The 15,243-nt window shown below is 36.6% G+C and overlaps 1 protein-coding gene across 1 annotated transcript; it reads left to right on the forward strand.

Annotated features, from left to right (window-relative positions):
* Nucleotides 1-413: 413 nt before the first annotated feature.
* On the forward strand, nucleotides 414-14,716 carry cybb (cytochrome b-245, beta polypeptide (chronic granulomatous disease)). The gene is made up of 13 exons (XM_085151624.1): nucleotides 414-557; nucleotides 1,268-1,360; nucleotides 4,243-4,353; nucleotides 5,114-5,198; nucleotides 5,592-5,740; nucleotides 6,903-7,084; nucleotides 8,057-8,189; nucleotides 8,300-8,392; nucleotides 8,713-8,966; nucleotides 10,816-10,978; nucleotides 11,259-11,405; nucleotides 11,552-11,676; nucleotides 13,095-14,716. The coding sequence occupies exons 1-13, from the start codon at nucleotides 513-515 to the stop codon at nucleotides 13,210-13,212; spliced, it is 1,698 nt and encodes a 565-aa protein (XP_085007750.1). The 5' UTR covers nucleotides 414-512; the 3' UTR covers nucleotides 13,213-14,716.
* The last annotated feature ends 527 nt before the right edge of the window (nucleotides 14,717-15,243 follow it).

Below are 15,243 nucleotides of genomic sequence, written 5' to 3' on the forward strand. Positions count from 1 at the left end.
TACAGGATATAAACATATTTAGTCCAACTGCAATCAACCTGAAAGAAGTTATTTGATGTTCTCAGTCAGAGCAATGTTTTAGCTGGAAGTGCAGAGTAATTGGGATAAAACCGATCTTATCATTGTATGGACCTTAGCTGTGGTCAACTGTTAGCTGCTACCCTGGACTGAAAGTGAAAGAAAACAATTGATAACAAAGTCCTTCACACCTTCTTAGGAAAATGAAATGATTTCTTTTTAACTGTGTTGGCTTAAGGGTTCATTATCACCTTTTTTTGTTCTCCATCTAAGGGTTGTTTTCTCAAACTTTGATTAAGAGTAACTGGAGGAATGATGGGAAGGAAACTGCCTCTGCAGAAAGGCCACTTCCTCATTAGTAGCCTGAGAAAGATTATAAAAGGTGTAATCAGTCACAGCAGTCTTCACTCTCCTCTTCCACCATTTCCTGTCTCCCTTTACATTGTCACACTAACACTCTCTTTCACACACTCCTTTCAGAAACAATTTTCATAATGGGGAACTTTGTCGCCAACGAGGGACTTTCAGTCTTTGTTATTGTGAGTATATTTAATGATTTTCTCCTTTTGGCTTCTGGTTCGGATTTCTCTGGTGTGATTTAGTTTCTTTGGGTTGTTATGAAATCTACCCACAATGACGTATGTTCGTTTTTGTTGTTTTGTTTGGGGTTTTTTCATTCAAGCTGCATTGTCACCAGTGTCTCATTAATGTGTCATAAAATAGTTAAGGCATATAAATCAGTGACTAAAAATGGAAAAACAAGATTTTTCTTCAGAAAATTATGATTTTTCTTCTTATTGATTGAATAGAAATGAAATAGGCTTTGGTTGAAACAGTTAAACATTTTTCCAAATATTTAGTTTTAATTGGTTAAGCTAAAACAAAAAAATGGCTGCTGCAGATCGTGGTATTAGATCTGAATTCTTTTCTGTGTCAAGGATAGAGTCATGAAACTGAATGAAGTATTCTTTGGCATCCATTCTAAATTTGAGTTGATGCCACAGTTTTGAGCCACGTTTTTAGTTGCACTTCAATTACAGTCTGGCTTGTTTTCTGAACAAAGAAAAGTCATTTTCAGCAGGTAAAGAAAAATGTTCCCCAAGTTAAGCACTGAAAGTGTGCCATTGTTGTAGTGGGACTTAAACAAGTGCACTTAACTGATATTTGCACTCCTGATGTGTTAATAAAGATTTGTAGATCTGTATTTGTAGCTGATTTAAACCTGAGTGTGTTTGGGTGCATTTTACAGCTGGTGTGGCTGGGGATCAACGCCTTCCTGTTTGTCCATTTCTACATGGCCTTCCTGGTAGAGAGGTGGTATTACACCAGAGTCCTGCTCGGGGTGAGTCCGACCTGCAACTTCACTTCTGTTGCACAGACTTTCACTCCAAACTGAGTCAGTATTTGTAGATTTCTAGTTTTTATTTCTTCAGAGAATTTCCAAGCTGTTACACACACAATAGCACCTATTTCAAAAGTTGTAGGCAAATATGAAAAAAAAACAAAAAAAACAAAAACAGGACTCTGCCTTTTTCAGTTCCTCAAATTATAGCTACAGTAAAAGTTTAAAAGTTTCTAACATTACAACAAGAAAATTAAAGCAGACCCTGCAACCCCACCCACTACTCTTTTTAGTACACTGTAACTATGCAACAGAATAGAGAAGTGATACAGTGCAGAGCCACGGCAATAAGTTAAACAATCTTGCATTAAAAAGAAATACATTTTTGTAGTTCTATGTTCTAAATTATGAATATTTTATTTTGTTTTATGTGATATTTGGGTTTTTTATATGTTAAGATAAACTCGAGTCATGATACCTATCTATACATGCAAATGAATTAATAATGGTCTATTTTAGCTCCAAGAATTGAAATCGCACAAATGTAAAACAGGATTGGTCCACTTACCGTACTGTGAAAAACAAAGTAATAGTGCTACCATGTTCTTTTTAGAGAGAAGAGACTTTCTCCTGGCAACGCTTCCAAACAAATCTAAACAATGAAAGCAGTAAGGGTGTACTTGGGTTTTGCACTGGACTGCATACAATCCTGTGAAAATGTTCCCTTTCTCATGACTGAATCTATCTGTAACGTATGACCATTTTCTAGGCAGTAACATGTATAATTCTTATGTTATAACTTTAACCCAAATTAGCTGAACTGGTTAATACACTGAAACGAGGAAGGGAATTTCCCTTCCTGGGGTTGGTTAAAGTTTCTGTTGTGGAAATGCCAAAATTTCCTGTACGCAAGAACAAAACCCATCAGTTTGTTAACACTTCCACAAATAATTGGTCCACATGGAAGATATCAGAGCCTCATATCTCCTATTCAAAATAACCACTGTGAGAGCTAACAATTATTCCCTCTCACCTGTTTATGGATGGGACTGGCTTACGGTGATGATTAACTCCTCATTTCATTCACTTTTAAATTACAAAGTTGCTATCAGAAATTGCACATGAACTATTAATGCTGCAACTTAATTAGTTTGTTGTCTGGCAGCCAACAAGAACATTTTTACAGATTTGTAAAAGTGTGAGTGACGCACTAAATGTTTCTAATGTTTGAATGCTGGGAAGTTATTAATTGCCATTTGAAAAAGTTTTTACTGTGATAAGAAGAAAAATAATAATTATATTTTAAACTAAGTCCACAAAGAGTAAAGGTTAAATGCGGTTACTATAAAAAATGGCATGATCAGATATAAAAATAGGGAAAACAGATTTAAGTAACTTAAACTCGCCAAAGTGCTTGCTCATAGGGGGTCATATGATTGTTGGGCTTTTCTCTGTATCTATGAAGCGCCTTGAGGCGACATTTGTTGTGATTTGGCGCTATATAAATAAAATTGAATTGAATTGAAACTATGTCATCTTTATACTTGTTTGTAGTCATTAATGTGCCTGTGAGATATAATTAGATCTTCATTGGACTTTGTAATAACGTTTTGTGTTTGAACAGTGCTATCAGCCTGCATCAAAGGCCATTTCTGTCGGACTTTGCAAATATTTCTGATTATATCTTGTGCAAATAAAACTTGACTTCCTGTAACAAAGTGCCAACACTTAGCAACAAATTTAGGATTCTTACACCTGATATACACATATACACCCATGTTAAACACTTCTTATCTACATAGGCATTATTCGACAAGCAAACGTGCACACAGAGAAGGGAAGTAAGTTACAGCTGGCTTCATGACACACTGACTTTGGACCAGCAGCTGCACATCTGGCTTCAGGCCAGCAGAAGTGAAACATTGCAGCTCGTACTTTCTGTTTTTCAAATTCTAATATGGAGAGATGAGGAACAGTATTCAGCGTGGCTGCATCCTGCTTCTTTAGAGAGACTGTATTCCCAAAAGTGTTGAGAAACCTGTAAGCTCCAAAAAGAACCTTAGGAAGGCTTAAAAAAATGAATCATTTACACTGAAAGAAGGGCTGAGATGATGATTTGGGGATGAGGGACTGGGTTTGAGGTTAACAATACCATGTTGAGATGAAGTTAATTATTGATGTAAAACAGAGTGGTGAGAGCACACGTGTATTCTCACCAGCATTTACTGGCTCTGTAACTGCAGTACAATAACATTCTGATGGAAAAGATGAATAAATAAAGAAAGTGAGCCATCAGGGATTAGCTTCAGCTCATCAGGGCTCTTCTGGGGATTAGAGGATCTAGATAATATATGCATGCATGCATTGTGGTACCAATGACACGGTGTTAAATTAAAATGTGTGTCAATCTCTATGGAAGTCTATGACTGCCAGTATTAAATGACAGAAATGACTCTAATGGAATTTTTCGAGCCATTTCCAACTGCTGTAGGGTGTAAAGTCCTGGATTGGTTCACAGCCCATCAGACGTCCATAACCGTGCTCTAATTTGATTTATCTTGTTGTTTTGCCTGTTTTTAAATAAGAAAATAAAAAAATATATATCCATTAGCCTTGTTTGCAATGATCTATTTAAGGTTTCAAGTGACACATTAAAAGGCTTTCAGACTTCCACAAGCCTCACTAAATAACTGCTGCTTGACATTTCCATTTATTGTCCAGTTCTAGTTCTTCTTTTTGCTTAACACCTGTCAGCAGTTAAGTTTCAGGTTTATATAAAACTCTTTTCACCTCCTACTGCTGAGCTGTTATACGTGACTGGTGAGGGAAGGGAATTTGAAAACATTTTATTGTAACACACCGTTTTTTTATACTCTCCACAGCAAGCTTTGCCCTGGGCCAGAGCTCCTGCTGCCTGCCTGAACTTCAACTGCATGCTCATCCTGCTGCCAGTCTGCAGAAACCTCCTCTCCTTCCTCCGCGGCACCATACAGGTATTCATTAAGGATAAATAACAGATAAATGAAAATCTGGCTTACCACAAAACGACAGTATATAGCATGTAATGTGTCCCATTATGTGGAAAACACTTGATAGAATTAATGAGGGTATAGGACCAGATTCTTCTGCAAACATTTGCTTACCGGCCACTTTATTACTTTATTAGGTTGAAATGATTTCAGCTTGTGCAAAAGCACCTTATCCTACTAGAAGGAACCAATTCAATTCAATTTTATTTATATATCGCCAAACAACAACAGTCGCCTCAAAGCACTTTATATTATAAGGTAGACCCTACAATAATACATACAGAGAAAAAACCCAACAATCAAATGACCCCCTATGAGCAAGCACCATTAGAAGTTAGATACACTGTGATCAGCAAAAATACTGTAGAGTACTGTAGAAGAGATGCTTTGCTGCAAACTTTGGTAGTACCAAGTGGTTATTTGAGTCATTGTTTCCTTCATTTCACCTCAAAGCATTACTGTCCTCTGACCTTTGGTGAGCTGGTGAACTTAAATCAACTTGATTCCACATTCTGATACTCAGTTTGAACTTAGGTCGTCTTGACCATTGATGCATGTTTAAATGTACTGGGTTTCTGCCATGTGATTGGCTGATTAGTAGATGTTGTTAACCAGCAGTTGAACAGGTGTACCATATTTATTAATGCTGTAGTGGTGTATTTGCTTGTGCTTTAATAATCATCACTTATTAATTTATTTTTGTGTGTTTCTCGTTTAAATTCAGTGCTGCAGCCGCACAGCAGCTCGCCAACTAGATCGAAACCTAACTTTTCACAAACTGGTGGCTTACATGATTGCCTTCCATACAGGTAATTTTTCTTTTTTCTTAAAATGTTAAAGGGGTTGGAGTAATCATTACCCCATAACTAATGATAGCAATGATTTAAAGCATATTAAAGTTTTAAGATAGATTTTTTTGACATAGCTTGAGGTTGATAAACACATGACTACAAAGTCACTGACGTGGGTTTTACAAGTGAGTCAGAATCTGACTAAACTGGTCAGTGGAATATACAGATGAGTTTGTGAGTTTGTATATCCCACTGAGTAATGATTAATAATAAAACTGCATCTAACTGTAACTTATGACCATTTAATGAGTAGTTATGCAGTAATGTCTGCCCAAACAGAACTGTATACATTTTGGAGAAAAACACTGAATATTTATAATGATATTTTTCCTTTTTCTCTGTTTCTTGTAGCTGTGCACATTATTGCACATCTGTTTAACTTTGAGTTTTTTATGGACGCCCAGCTCAATCGCAACACCAGCCTTCTGACCTTTGTTCTGTCAGAAATTGGTAATGGGGACAACGCCTCCTTCCTCAACCCTATCAGAACAAATGAGACGGTGAGTTGTTGCCATTACCAGGCTGCCCTCATTTTTTCCTTTTTAGTACAAAAATAATGGTGAGATTAGTCATATGAGCTGTCTGAGTTTTCTTGTATTGCAATGATGTCTTGAGATCTCTGCAACTTATTACTAAATTTTGTATTGAGTAGTATTACTTCATCTGGCAAACTTCCCTTTTCTTAAAAAACCCTCAAGATCAGTTGTGAAATTTCATCTTTAATGATACTGTTTCTCAAATACAATTGTTCATAAGCCAAAACAGAAACTTTTGACAATTGATATAAGCAAAAAAACAAAAAGAACATAAACCTCATTCTTTTAGACAAAGATTGGATGACCTTTCCTAAAATGACACAACATGCACAAGAAAAAGTAAATACCATCAAAACTTGCAGGTCTTTCTTTTCTTTAACAATCACTGTTCAAACATAACTTTCAAAAGGAGTGTACAAGAAAGAAGTGTTTACTTTCCTGTAAATTACCTGGAAGGTAGGCAAGGTTAAGCAACTCCATAACAGCCCAAGCCTTACAATGTGTACTTACAATACAAAATGGGGAAAAAAAATTTTGTTTTGTTTTTCTGCAAAATTACCAATACATTTTAATTACTGCTTAAAAACGTCTTCTTACTGTAAAATAGCAAAATTGCCCAAACTCCCACAGAAAGACAATCTAGAAGTAAAACAAAAGTGATCATATTTGGTGCACATGATGAAGAGTGGTCAAACAGAGGTCAGGGACATGGTGCCTTCACAGTGATCCAAGAATTCCTCAGATGTACATAAGATTTGGTGATTTTAATTTTGGTGATTTGGTGAATTTAATTTTTAATTCACCAACATTCCAGCTGACTCTTTAGAGACTTTTAGGCTTTCCATTTCATTTCATAAATTCCGCTTTCCAACATTTCTAACATTTGTTTCCTTCTTGTTACCTTGTGTTAAACAATCAACCTCTGTGATATAGGGAAGTATGACAAAACAGCCATTTAGTAAATGAGGGAAGTTAGTCAACAAACATGAGGTGTGTCATTACAACTGAAGCAACTGAAAAACTGAGGCGATGACTTGGGACTTCATCCCACTCTAGATTAATCATCTGTTTGGCCTTTTTAAAGAGACAATCTTCTCAAAATGTCATCTGTAAACTGCATTTACAGAATCCTACCATTGTCATGTTCACCACCGTCGCTGGGCTGACAGGTGTGGCCATCACGTTAGCACTCATCCTCATCATCACTTCATCTATGGAGGTCATCCGCAGGTCATACTTTGAGGTGTTCTGGTACACGCATCATCTCTTCATCATCTTCTTCATTGGACTGGTGTTTCACGGCTATGCGTAAGATAGCACAAAATTTCAACCATAAAAGGACTGCCAGCTCTGTTTTTTTTTCTTTTTTTTTACATTAGTTGTCTTTTTCTGACCTGAAACACTTAGCCACATGTATTTCCTCTTAGAGTATTTTGCCCTCAATGAGCTTATTACAAATGATTTACTTGGTTTCTGTCTTGACCAGACTGGATCTAGCCACAACTTTATGTTTCTATCGTTAATGTTAGTGCACTTGTTGGAGCCAGAAGTGATATATACCAACGGTATATACTGCTATACCGTTGGGCAATGTAACATAGGAGTCTATGTGAACTGGCTCCCTTTTGACTCCCAGCCTCAAGTGAACTGCATAATTTTTCAGGACTAGCGGTTTGATTTGGACATTTGGGCTTGATCTTGGTCTTTAACTCATACACATGTTATAATGATCATAGTTTTAACTAATAGTCAATACTATTTGATTCTTGAACTGTCATTACTCTGACTTGGTCTTGAATCAGTCTCTAAACTGGTCAAATTTGTACTTACCTGTGATTGAGCTTTATAAATCATTCACTTAGTTTTAAGCATTTACAAATTTACTGTGTGAACAAAAATATTGGGCCATGCCGCTTAGTCTGTGAATTCAGCTCTTTCATACAGTCCCATGGCCACGGATTCAACCAACCACAAACTCAACCATGCAGTCTGTCTTTTCAAACGCTATTTCAGGAATGTTTGATTTTACAAATCTCACTGAAATTGCTGGGAGCCTCATGGCATTTCTTTCTTCTTTCCATTCTTTCCAATCTTTCCATAGTCATGCAGCTCCTGTAGGTGTAATGTGCAGCTGGCCCAGTACTTTTGTCTACATAGTTTATAATAATATAATTTCCATTAAATTAATTTAGTGAAACTAAATTCCCAGGTCTCTCTTCAAACAATCATTGATACACATGTTTAAGTGCTCATCTTTTCTCTGTGTGTGTCTGATTGTAGGCGTATTGTGCGAGGACAGACGGTGGCCAGCCTGGACACAAATAAACCTCAAAACTGCTCCGACATGTTTGAAGACTGGGGTAAAAATGGCTCCAACTGTGCTGTCCCAGAATTTGCTGGAAACCCACCTGGGGTTAGCTTTGAATTTCTAAACTTCTTACCAGCCCAAACACTCTCAGCAAGTTGCATCTCTTCTCAGGCTTTTAAGAAAAGTACTTCATCCAATATTTTCCCCTTCTCCAGACATGGAAGTGGGTGTTGGGTCCCATGATCCTGTATGTGTGTGAGAGGATCGTCCGCATCTACCGATCCCATCAAAAAGTGGTCATTACTAAGGTCGGTCCTGCCTCAGTTACACTGGTATACATTTTTTAGGAGCTGCACCAAGTTTGTTTCAACTAAATATCGGTAGAAAAATTATTTAAAAATTCATCTCTTTCAAAAAAGGTTGACTTTTAGCTGCATTATTACACTAATACTACAACTGCAGATTACACTTAACACAGCAGGTAACAACACAAAGAATTTTAGAGTTCCATGCCATGGAAATTATTACTACTTGAAACTGTACTTACTTTCAATAGCTACTATGTGGTCAAAAAGGCTGAATAAATAACTGTAATTATAATTCTATTGTCCCTGTACCTGGTCTTCAGGTGGTTATGCACCCTTCCAAGACACTGGAACTGCAGATGAAGAGGAAAGGCTTCAGTATGGAGGTGGGACAGTACGTCTTCATTCAGTGTCCATCTGTCTCCAGGCTAGAGTGGCACCCCTTCACTCTGACCTCAGCCCCTGAGGAAGACTACTTCAGTGCTCACATCCGTATTGTCGGGGACTGGACTCAGGCGCTGTACGAGGCCTGTGGAGGGGATAAAAACGAGCCTCAGGAGGCCTGGAAACTGCCCAAGTAGGAAAGATTGACAACAGAGGAAAATTGTGCTTTAAATTGCTTGTGATTACATTTGATGATGCCTATCCAGCGCGCCTTTGAAAAGTTGTCAGGAGGGGTTGCATTTACAGCCCTGAGAGGTTTATTGTGTATGTCTGTTTCTCTTCCCTCACATAAGAAATGAGTAGAGAGGCACAAACAGTAAAAATCATACAATATTAAGAATACCATCTTTTCACAGTGGTCCTGCTGTACAAATTTTAGCACTAATACTTTTCTATAAACCAGACAATGAAAGAAGGAGGCCTTTATTTTGAGCTGCTGCCTCGAATCACCTTAAGGCCAGTGTACTGTTTGCTTGGATAGACCTTGATTGGACTTGCTAGACAACAGCACAGTGACCAAGTCTTCAATTATCCCTTAATAATCCTGAAATTATGTCATTATTTAAGTTGCTTAAAGGCAAAACAAACAAATAGCTGTTCTAGATAACAACAAAAAGAAGCTAATATTTAAAAAAATATACACATTATATAACTGGCCTTAGATATTTTTCTAGAATTTGAGTCGAAGCCAAAGCAAATGTAAAAAAATGGTAGTTAGCTTGAGACTGAAGTCATGTATGCAGCCTTCATTCAAAATGGCAATGCACCATGCTTCCTTGCATGTCTGCTGGAGGTTGTGCAGCCTTCAGCCACTTTTGGAGGCACAGCATGGCAACATCGCAAATATTTCTCCGTCCAAAGGGAGACAATATGTAATATGTCTTTTTTTCAGCATTTTAACGTCCACAGTTTTCAAGATATCTTTTTCAAGCATTTGACCTTACCTTTATTGTTAGCACCAAAGGTCAAAGCTGACCTTGAAAAAAATCTTTCAAAAAAACATATTGATTAACATGTCATATGAAAGGGCAGAGCTGCACAATACATTTTGAATTTTTTGGATACAACTTCCTAAAAAGACACCATAACAATCTGACATTATCACGTTGTAATAAAAATGTGATAAAACAAGTTTTAGTACAGCCCTTGAACATCAAGAGGAGGCTCTCATGCTCATGCTCTGTATAGTTCCTTGTGTAAATCTCAGTATAATGTTGGTTACTCAAGCCATTTCCAGTTCCACAAACTTGTAACTTAAGCTTAATTAATTTGCCATAACACAGACAAATAAGAGAATAAACAAAGAAAAACTCACTATACACTACAGTCACTAAAGTAAAGTCATTATTGTAATTAAAATGTTCAATTTTTAGATCTTGTGATGTACATCATGAATTATTGGGCCATCACAATTATCTTGTTAAAAATAAATAAATAAATAAATAAATAATGGAATCTCTTAGAATCTTAACAGGGTCAAAACATTTAACAAAAAAAAAAAACATCAGAGAAGAAGATCATGTGTTTATATATTCAACATAATAAAGATTTTCTGGAAATTAGCATTAACCTAATAAATCTAATAAAGTACTAGGAACTTCCAATATGTGAGTGCTTAATTTTACACACAAACATAAATGTGAACAATGACAGTGACTAAACATACAGTAGCATTACCAAGCAAGTAGCATTATCTCTCTGAGGGACAAGAAATTTCTTAATTGCTCACATTTTAGCAACAGTTGCACATTGGAAATGTCAGATTTAGTTAGTGGTGGGTTAAGGCACAGAGCCCATGGGTCTTTAGTTAGGGTGTGGGGCTAAAAGTCCCAATACATCCACATGTTAAGCAAGTTAGCAAGTTAATCTTTGAGATAAATACACATAATCAAAGTTTTATTGGGTAAATAAAGCTTGACTTGAAAGCACAGAGCAGAGTAAAAACAGGATATAAGATTATTTTGTGTATATTTTGTTGTCAGGGTGGCCATAGATGGCCCGTTTGGTACCGCCAGTGAAGACGTGTTTGGTTATGAGGTGGTCATGCTGGTGGGTGCAGGAATCGGAGTGACTCCCTTTGCCTCCATCCTCAAATCTGTGTGGTACAAACGCATCCAGAACAACCAAGATGTCTTTACCAAGAAGGTGAGCGAGAACTTTAAACAAAAAAAAATGTGTTTAAAAAAAAAACTAACCATATCACATAAGCCCCACATGAAGGGTTCATAATAAAACAAAAATAAAAATTATTATCTACAACGTCTGTCTGGAAGAAATGCTAGATGCTACATATCCATTTTGCTGTGAAACTATTTACTGAAGGCTTTGAGTTAAAAAGTGTGAAATAAGGGTGTTTGAAATGAACCAAAAAATAAATGATAAATGTAAGTAAGTCTGAATGTCAGGTTAATAAACTGTTTGCCAGATCTACTTCTACTGGCTCTGTCCGGAGACCCAAGCCTTCGAGTGGTTTGCAGACCTGTTGCAGTCCCTGGAGGGCCAGATGACAGAGAAGAACATGATGGGCTTCCTCAGCTACAACATCTACCTCACCCGCTGGAAGGAGCAGGAGGTATGAAGGCTGAACTGACAACAAATACCATTTTTTGTGATTGAAGAAAACGTCTTATGTTATGGTTTAATGCATGTGGTTCTTAAATTAAGCAAAAAGTCATAAATAGAAAAAAAGTGACATCCATCTGTCATTTCCTTTAACAGGCGGCTCATTTCCGTGTTCACCATGAGGCAGAAAACGATCCGATCACCGGACTGAAGCAGAAGACCTTTTATGGGAAACCTAACTGGGACAATGAGTTTACCAATATTACTTCGCAGCACCCTCGGTGAGCCTCTTTAACGTTATTATCTCTCCATAAGCAAACACAGTCCATGATCTCATCTACTCAAGAACTGCTCTTACCTCTTCACTACATAATGACTGAAAATGTAGTTACTAAAAAACGTATCTCATCTTATTAAACTCATCTCTGGTAAACTGGGAGAAGTGGTCAGCACATCATACCACTCTCAGTTATAAAAGAATGAAATGGGTCAGCATATTTTCTTCCACTTTGCCTAATTTTAGGCAGCTTTAAAACTGAGTAGATTTACTCAAGTATTTTATTTAGTACAGATTTTTGTAATTTTATTTGAGAATATTAATATCATGCTGTGTCGTACGTTAGGTCCATTACAGCTCAGAGTGAAATATCATATACAGTTACGTAAAAAGTCAAGGTTTTCTGATGCAGTAAATAACAAATATATAACTGCTTGCATATTGCTAAATACCCAAAGACATAAACAGGAGAGTCTTCATTTTGTAGAGCACCCTTTAATACTGATAAGACATTAATTGGTTAGTCAATAAACTTTACAATTCCTGCATACCTGTATGATACAGTTCGGTACATCAAAGGAAAAAGTTTCTCAAAACAATAAAATATCAGTCCGGCACACTGTATACGTTACCAATGATGTATTAAGGTAAAACGTTTTAGTCAGACTGACCTTCAGCATGTACAAGTTATATTTTGTGATAATATAAACTTTATAAATTGTGTTTCTCCTTGTAATTGTGTAAACTATTTTATCAGCAGTATCTCCCAAGTTGGTGCCATTTTTCGTTACTTTAAAGGTCATTTCATACTGTTTTTTATAGTTTTACCAATTACAAATTAGGTAAATAAGAAAACACTCAGTGTATTAATCCAGTATGGATTTTTATCTTTCTTTATTTTATCTTTAGCTGCAGGCCTGTACAAACTTACTAATAATAATGGATTGCATTTATATAGCGCTTTTCGGGACCCCTTAAAGCGCTTTACAATACCACTATTCATTCACTCTCACATTCATACACTGGTGAAAGTACTGCCACGTTCTGCGCCAAACATTTATTTATTTTTCATCCATTTCCTGTTTCTTGAAATTTTAATGCTTGTATGTGTAGTACCTCTATTTAAATGGGGTCCCTGGGATCTTTTTTATAACATTGGATTTAACTGCCTTTAGGATATAGTAAGTATTTAAAGCACAGACTTACAAATACACAAATTCAGTTATTTTGTTGGAACTTTTGAATTGTTTGCAAAACAGCAAAATGCAGGTGAAGTTTTGCTGCTAATTCATTGCCTTTTGATTCTTTCTGAAGCTATTTAAGCATGACCACTGAGTGGAATACAGCCATGACTGTTGCTCTGATGAATGCTATAAATACCAATATCTATAATCAAAGTGTTGGGGTGTTTTGTGCCTGCAGATCTAAAGTTGGTGTGTTCCTGTGCGGTCCGCCTCAGCTGGCAAAATCTCTGGAGAAACAGTGTATGTCTCATTCAGCTGCTGATGTCAAGTTCATCTTCAATAAAGAAAATTTCTAGGAAAACAAAGAAAATCAGAAACAGCAGCTGGATCATGATAAAAAAAGGGAACTTTCCAAGTAGCTGTTTGATTATAATTTATCAAGTTTCCTCTGAAAAAAGAACAAATTTACATTTGGAACAAGTGGCAGCTCATCGGTGACGGGAACAAGCTTCTCATCACGTCTTCACCGCAGACTTCTGCAAAGATACAGTTGTTACTCAAAATAAACCCTGTGGCGTTGTCTACATTACTGTCTTCTCCTTTTTTGTTCCATCAACAAGTGAAACCGCCACTTTCAGAATGTTTTTTCTCGTCTTTTCTTTTTTTTTTTTTTTTTCCACCTCATTGATTTTCCTTTGTGCCAGAAGTGGATTCATCTTCTTAAAAGGGGGTTTCAATTCCCTAACTGTATGAGGGAAGAGGTGGGGGCCTTTAAAGCTTTGGCTGCTGCAAACGTTCTCCATGGACTGAACAAGCTCCGGGATGCTTTATGCTTTTGTGCTGCCGTGTTTTTTCTGTGAGAGCAGAAATGTGGCAAAGACTTTTATGGCTAGAAATGTTTTGTTTAGCTTGTTTTGATGGAAAAAAAATGGACCAACCAGAAGCAATCTTCTGCTGTGTGATTATCTCCTGATTTCTCTGAAAAAGTTGTATAGCTGTTTGATCCAATCCAAGAACAGGAAGGAGCAGAAGGCTACCTGCTTGAGTGCTTTCTGGAGAAGGGTCTGTCTGTTTCAGAGGTCTGGGTGGTGTTGCTCTAACGTGATAAGAAAAGGAGAGCTGTGGCATAAATCTGGGTTATATGCATGGTTGGATCCACTAATAGAGGCCCTGTCACCTAAAGTTCATTTTACCATGTGAGACTGCTTGTTCTCAAATAATCAACCACAAAGGTAAACACATTTAAAATTGCTCTCAATCTTTTAATGAAAAAACTCAAACTCAATCTCTTGAGTCAAAAAGATCCTCAAAGGAGACGAGAAAGTAGTTCCACCTTTTTATTTTCATATTTAGCTGATTACAGTGTTCAAAACTCTTAAACAAAAGGTATATTTAATGATAATTATTATACAGTTTGGTTATTGCTGTTCTTTTTGTCATTCTTTTCAGACACCAGATGTTTATATTGTTGTCATACTGTAAGTCAGGGGCGTCAAAGGTAAGCCTGGTCAGCTTTAGTGGATAGATGTTGAACTTTAACAGCATTTTGATAAGTTCTGTAGTTTTTCCTACTGATAATGACTCCCACCACTCATTGCCATCCATACTATGCCAAAGTACAAAGACATTTTCTTTGAATTAATTTTCTACACGTTTATCACGTTTTTACTGGTTCAGCCCACTTCACATCAAAGTGGGATGTGTGTGGCCCATGCAGTAAAATGACTATAACATCCCTGCTGTAATTGTTTTGGATTCACTGCTTTTTTCTTTTTTAAATAGTAAATGAAAAAACTTTGGGAATCTGCTGAAAATATGTCTTAACTCATAATGTCTAATAAAAACTAAACTAAATTTAAACTTCCTGACTTTTCACTGCACACAGCTTCAATCTGTTCAAACTTTGCTGAAGGACACTTGTGAATACGCTCTTTTGTTGCTTTTTAAACAGAGAATGAAATGTTCATTCTTTTCATGTTGTAGGAAAAAAAACACACCTTTGATTCTGTTTCTGCAGGAGAATGCAGCGCTTTGACTGCAAGGTCTTCCTTTCCAAATGGCTCTCAGAAATCTCAGGGTTTCATCATTGTGTGAAAGATTTTAATCAACAACGTGTTGGTATTTAAATAATGAATACATTTTCTCCAGAGCCTCTAAAGCTAAACGTACAGCATGAACTGTTTAATGAAGTAAAGACATTTTAAAATATTACATAGACGAAAAACTCAATTTAAAGAAAACTTCTGTGAGGTCTTGGTTACTAGTTGTCAAGCTTCAAGACTTTAAAGGTTTCTCATTTTTACAGTTTCAGTTTATTAAACCAACAGATAAAGTCATATTAAGTTGCACTAATTTGTACAATTTAATAATGGAAAACGTAAACATCT

The sequence above is a fragment of the Neolamprologus multifasciatus genome, chromosome 23 (genome assembly GCF_963576455.1).
Source record: "Neolamprologus multifasciatus chromosome 23, fNeoMul1.2, whole genome shotgun sequence".
Taxonomy (NCBI): domain Eukaryota; kingdom Metazoa; phylum Chordata; class Actinopteri; order Cichliformes; family Cichlidae; genus Neolamprologus; species Neolamprologus multifasciatus.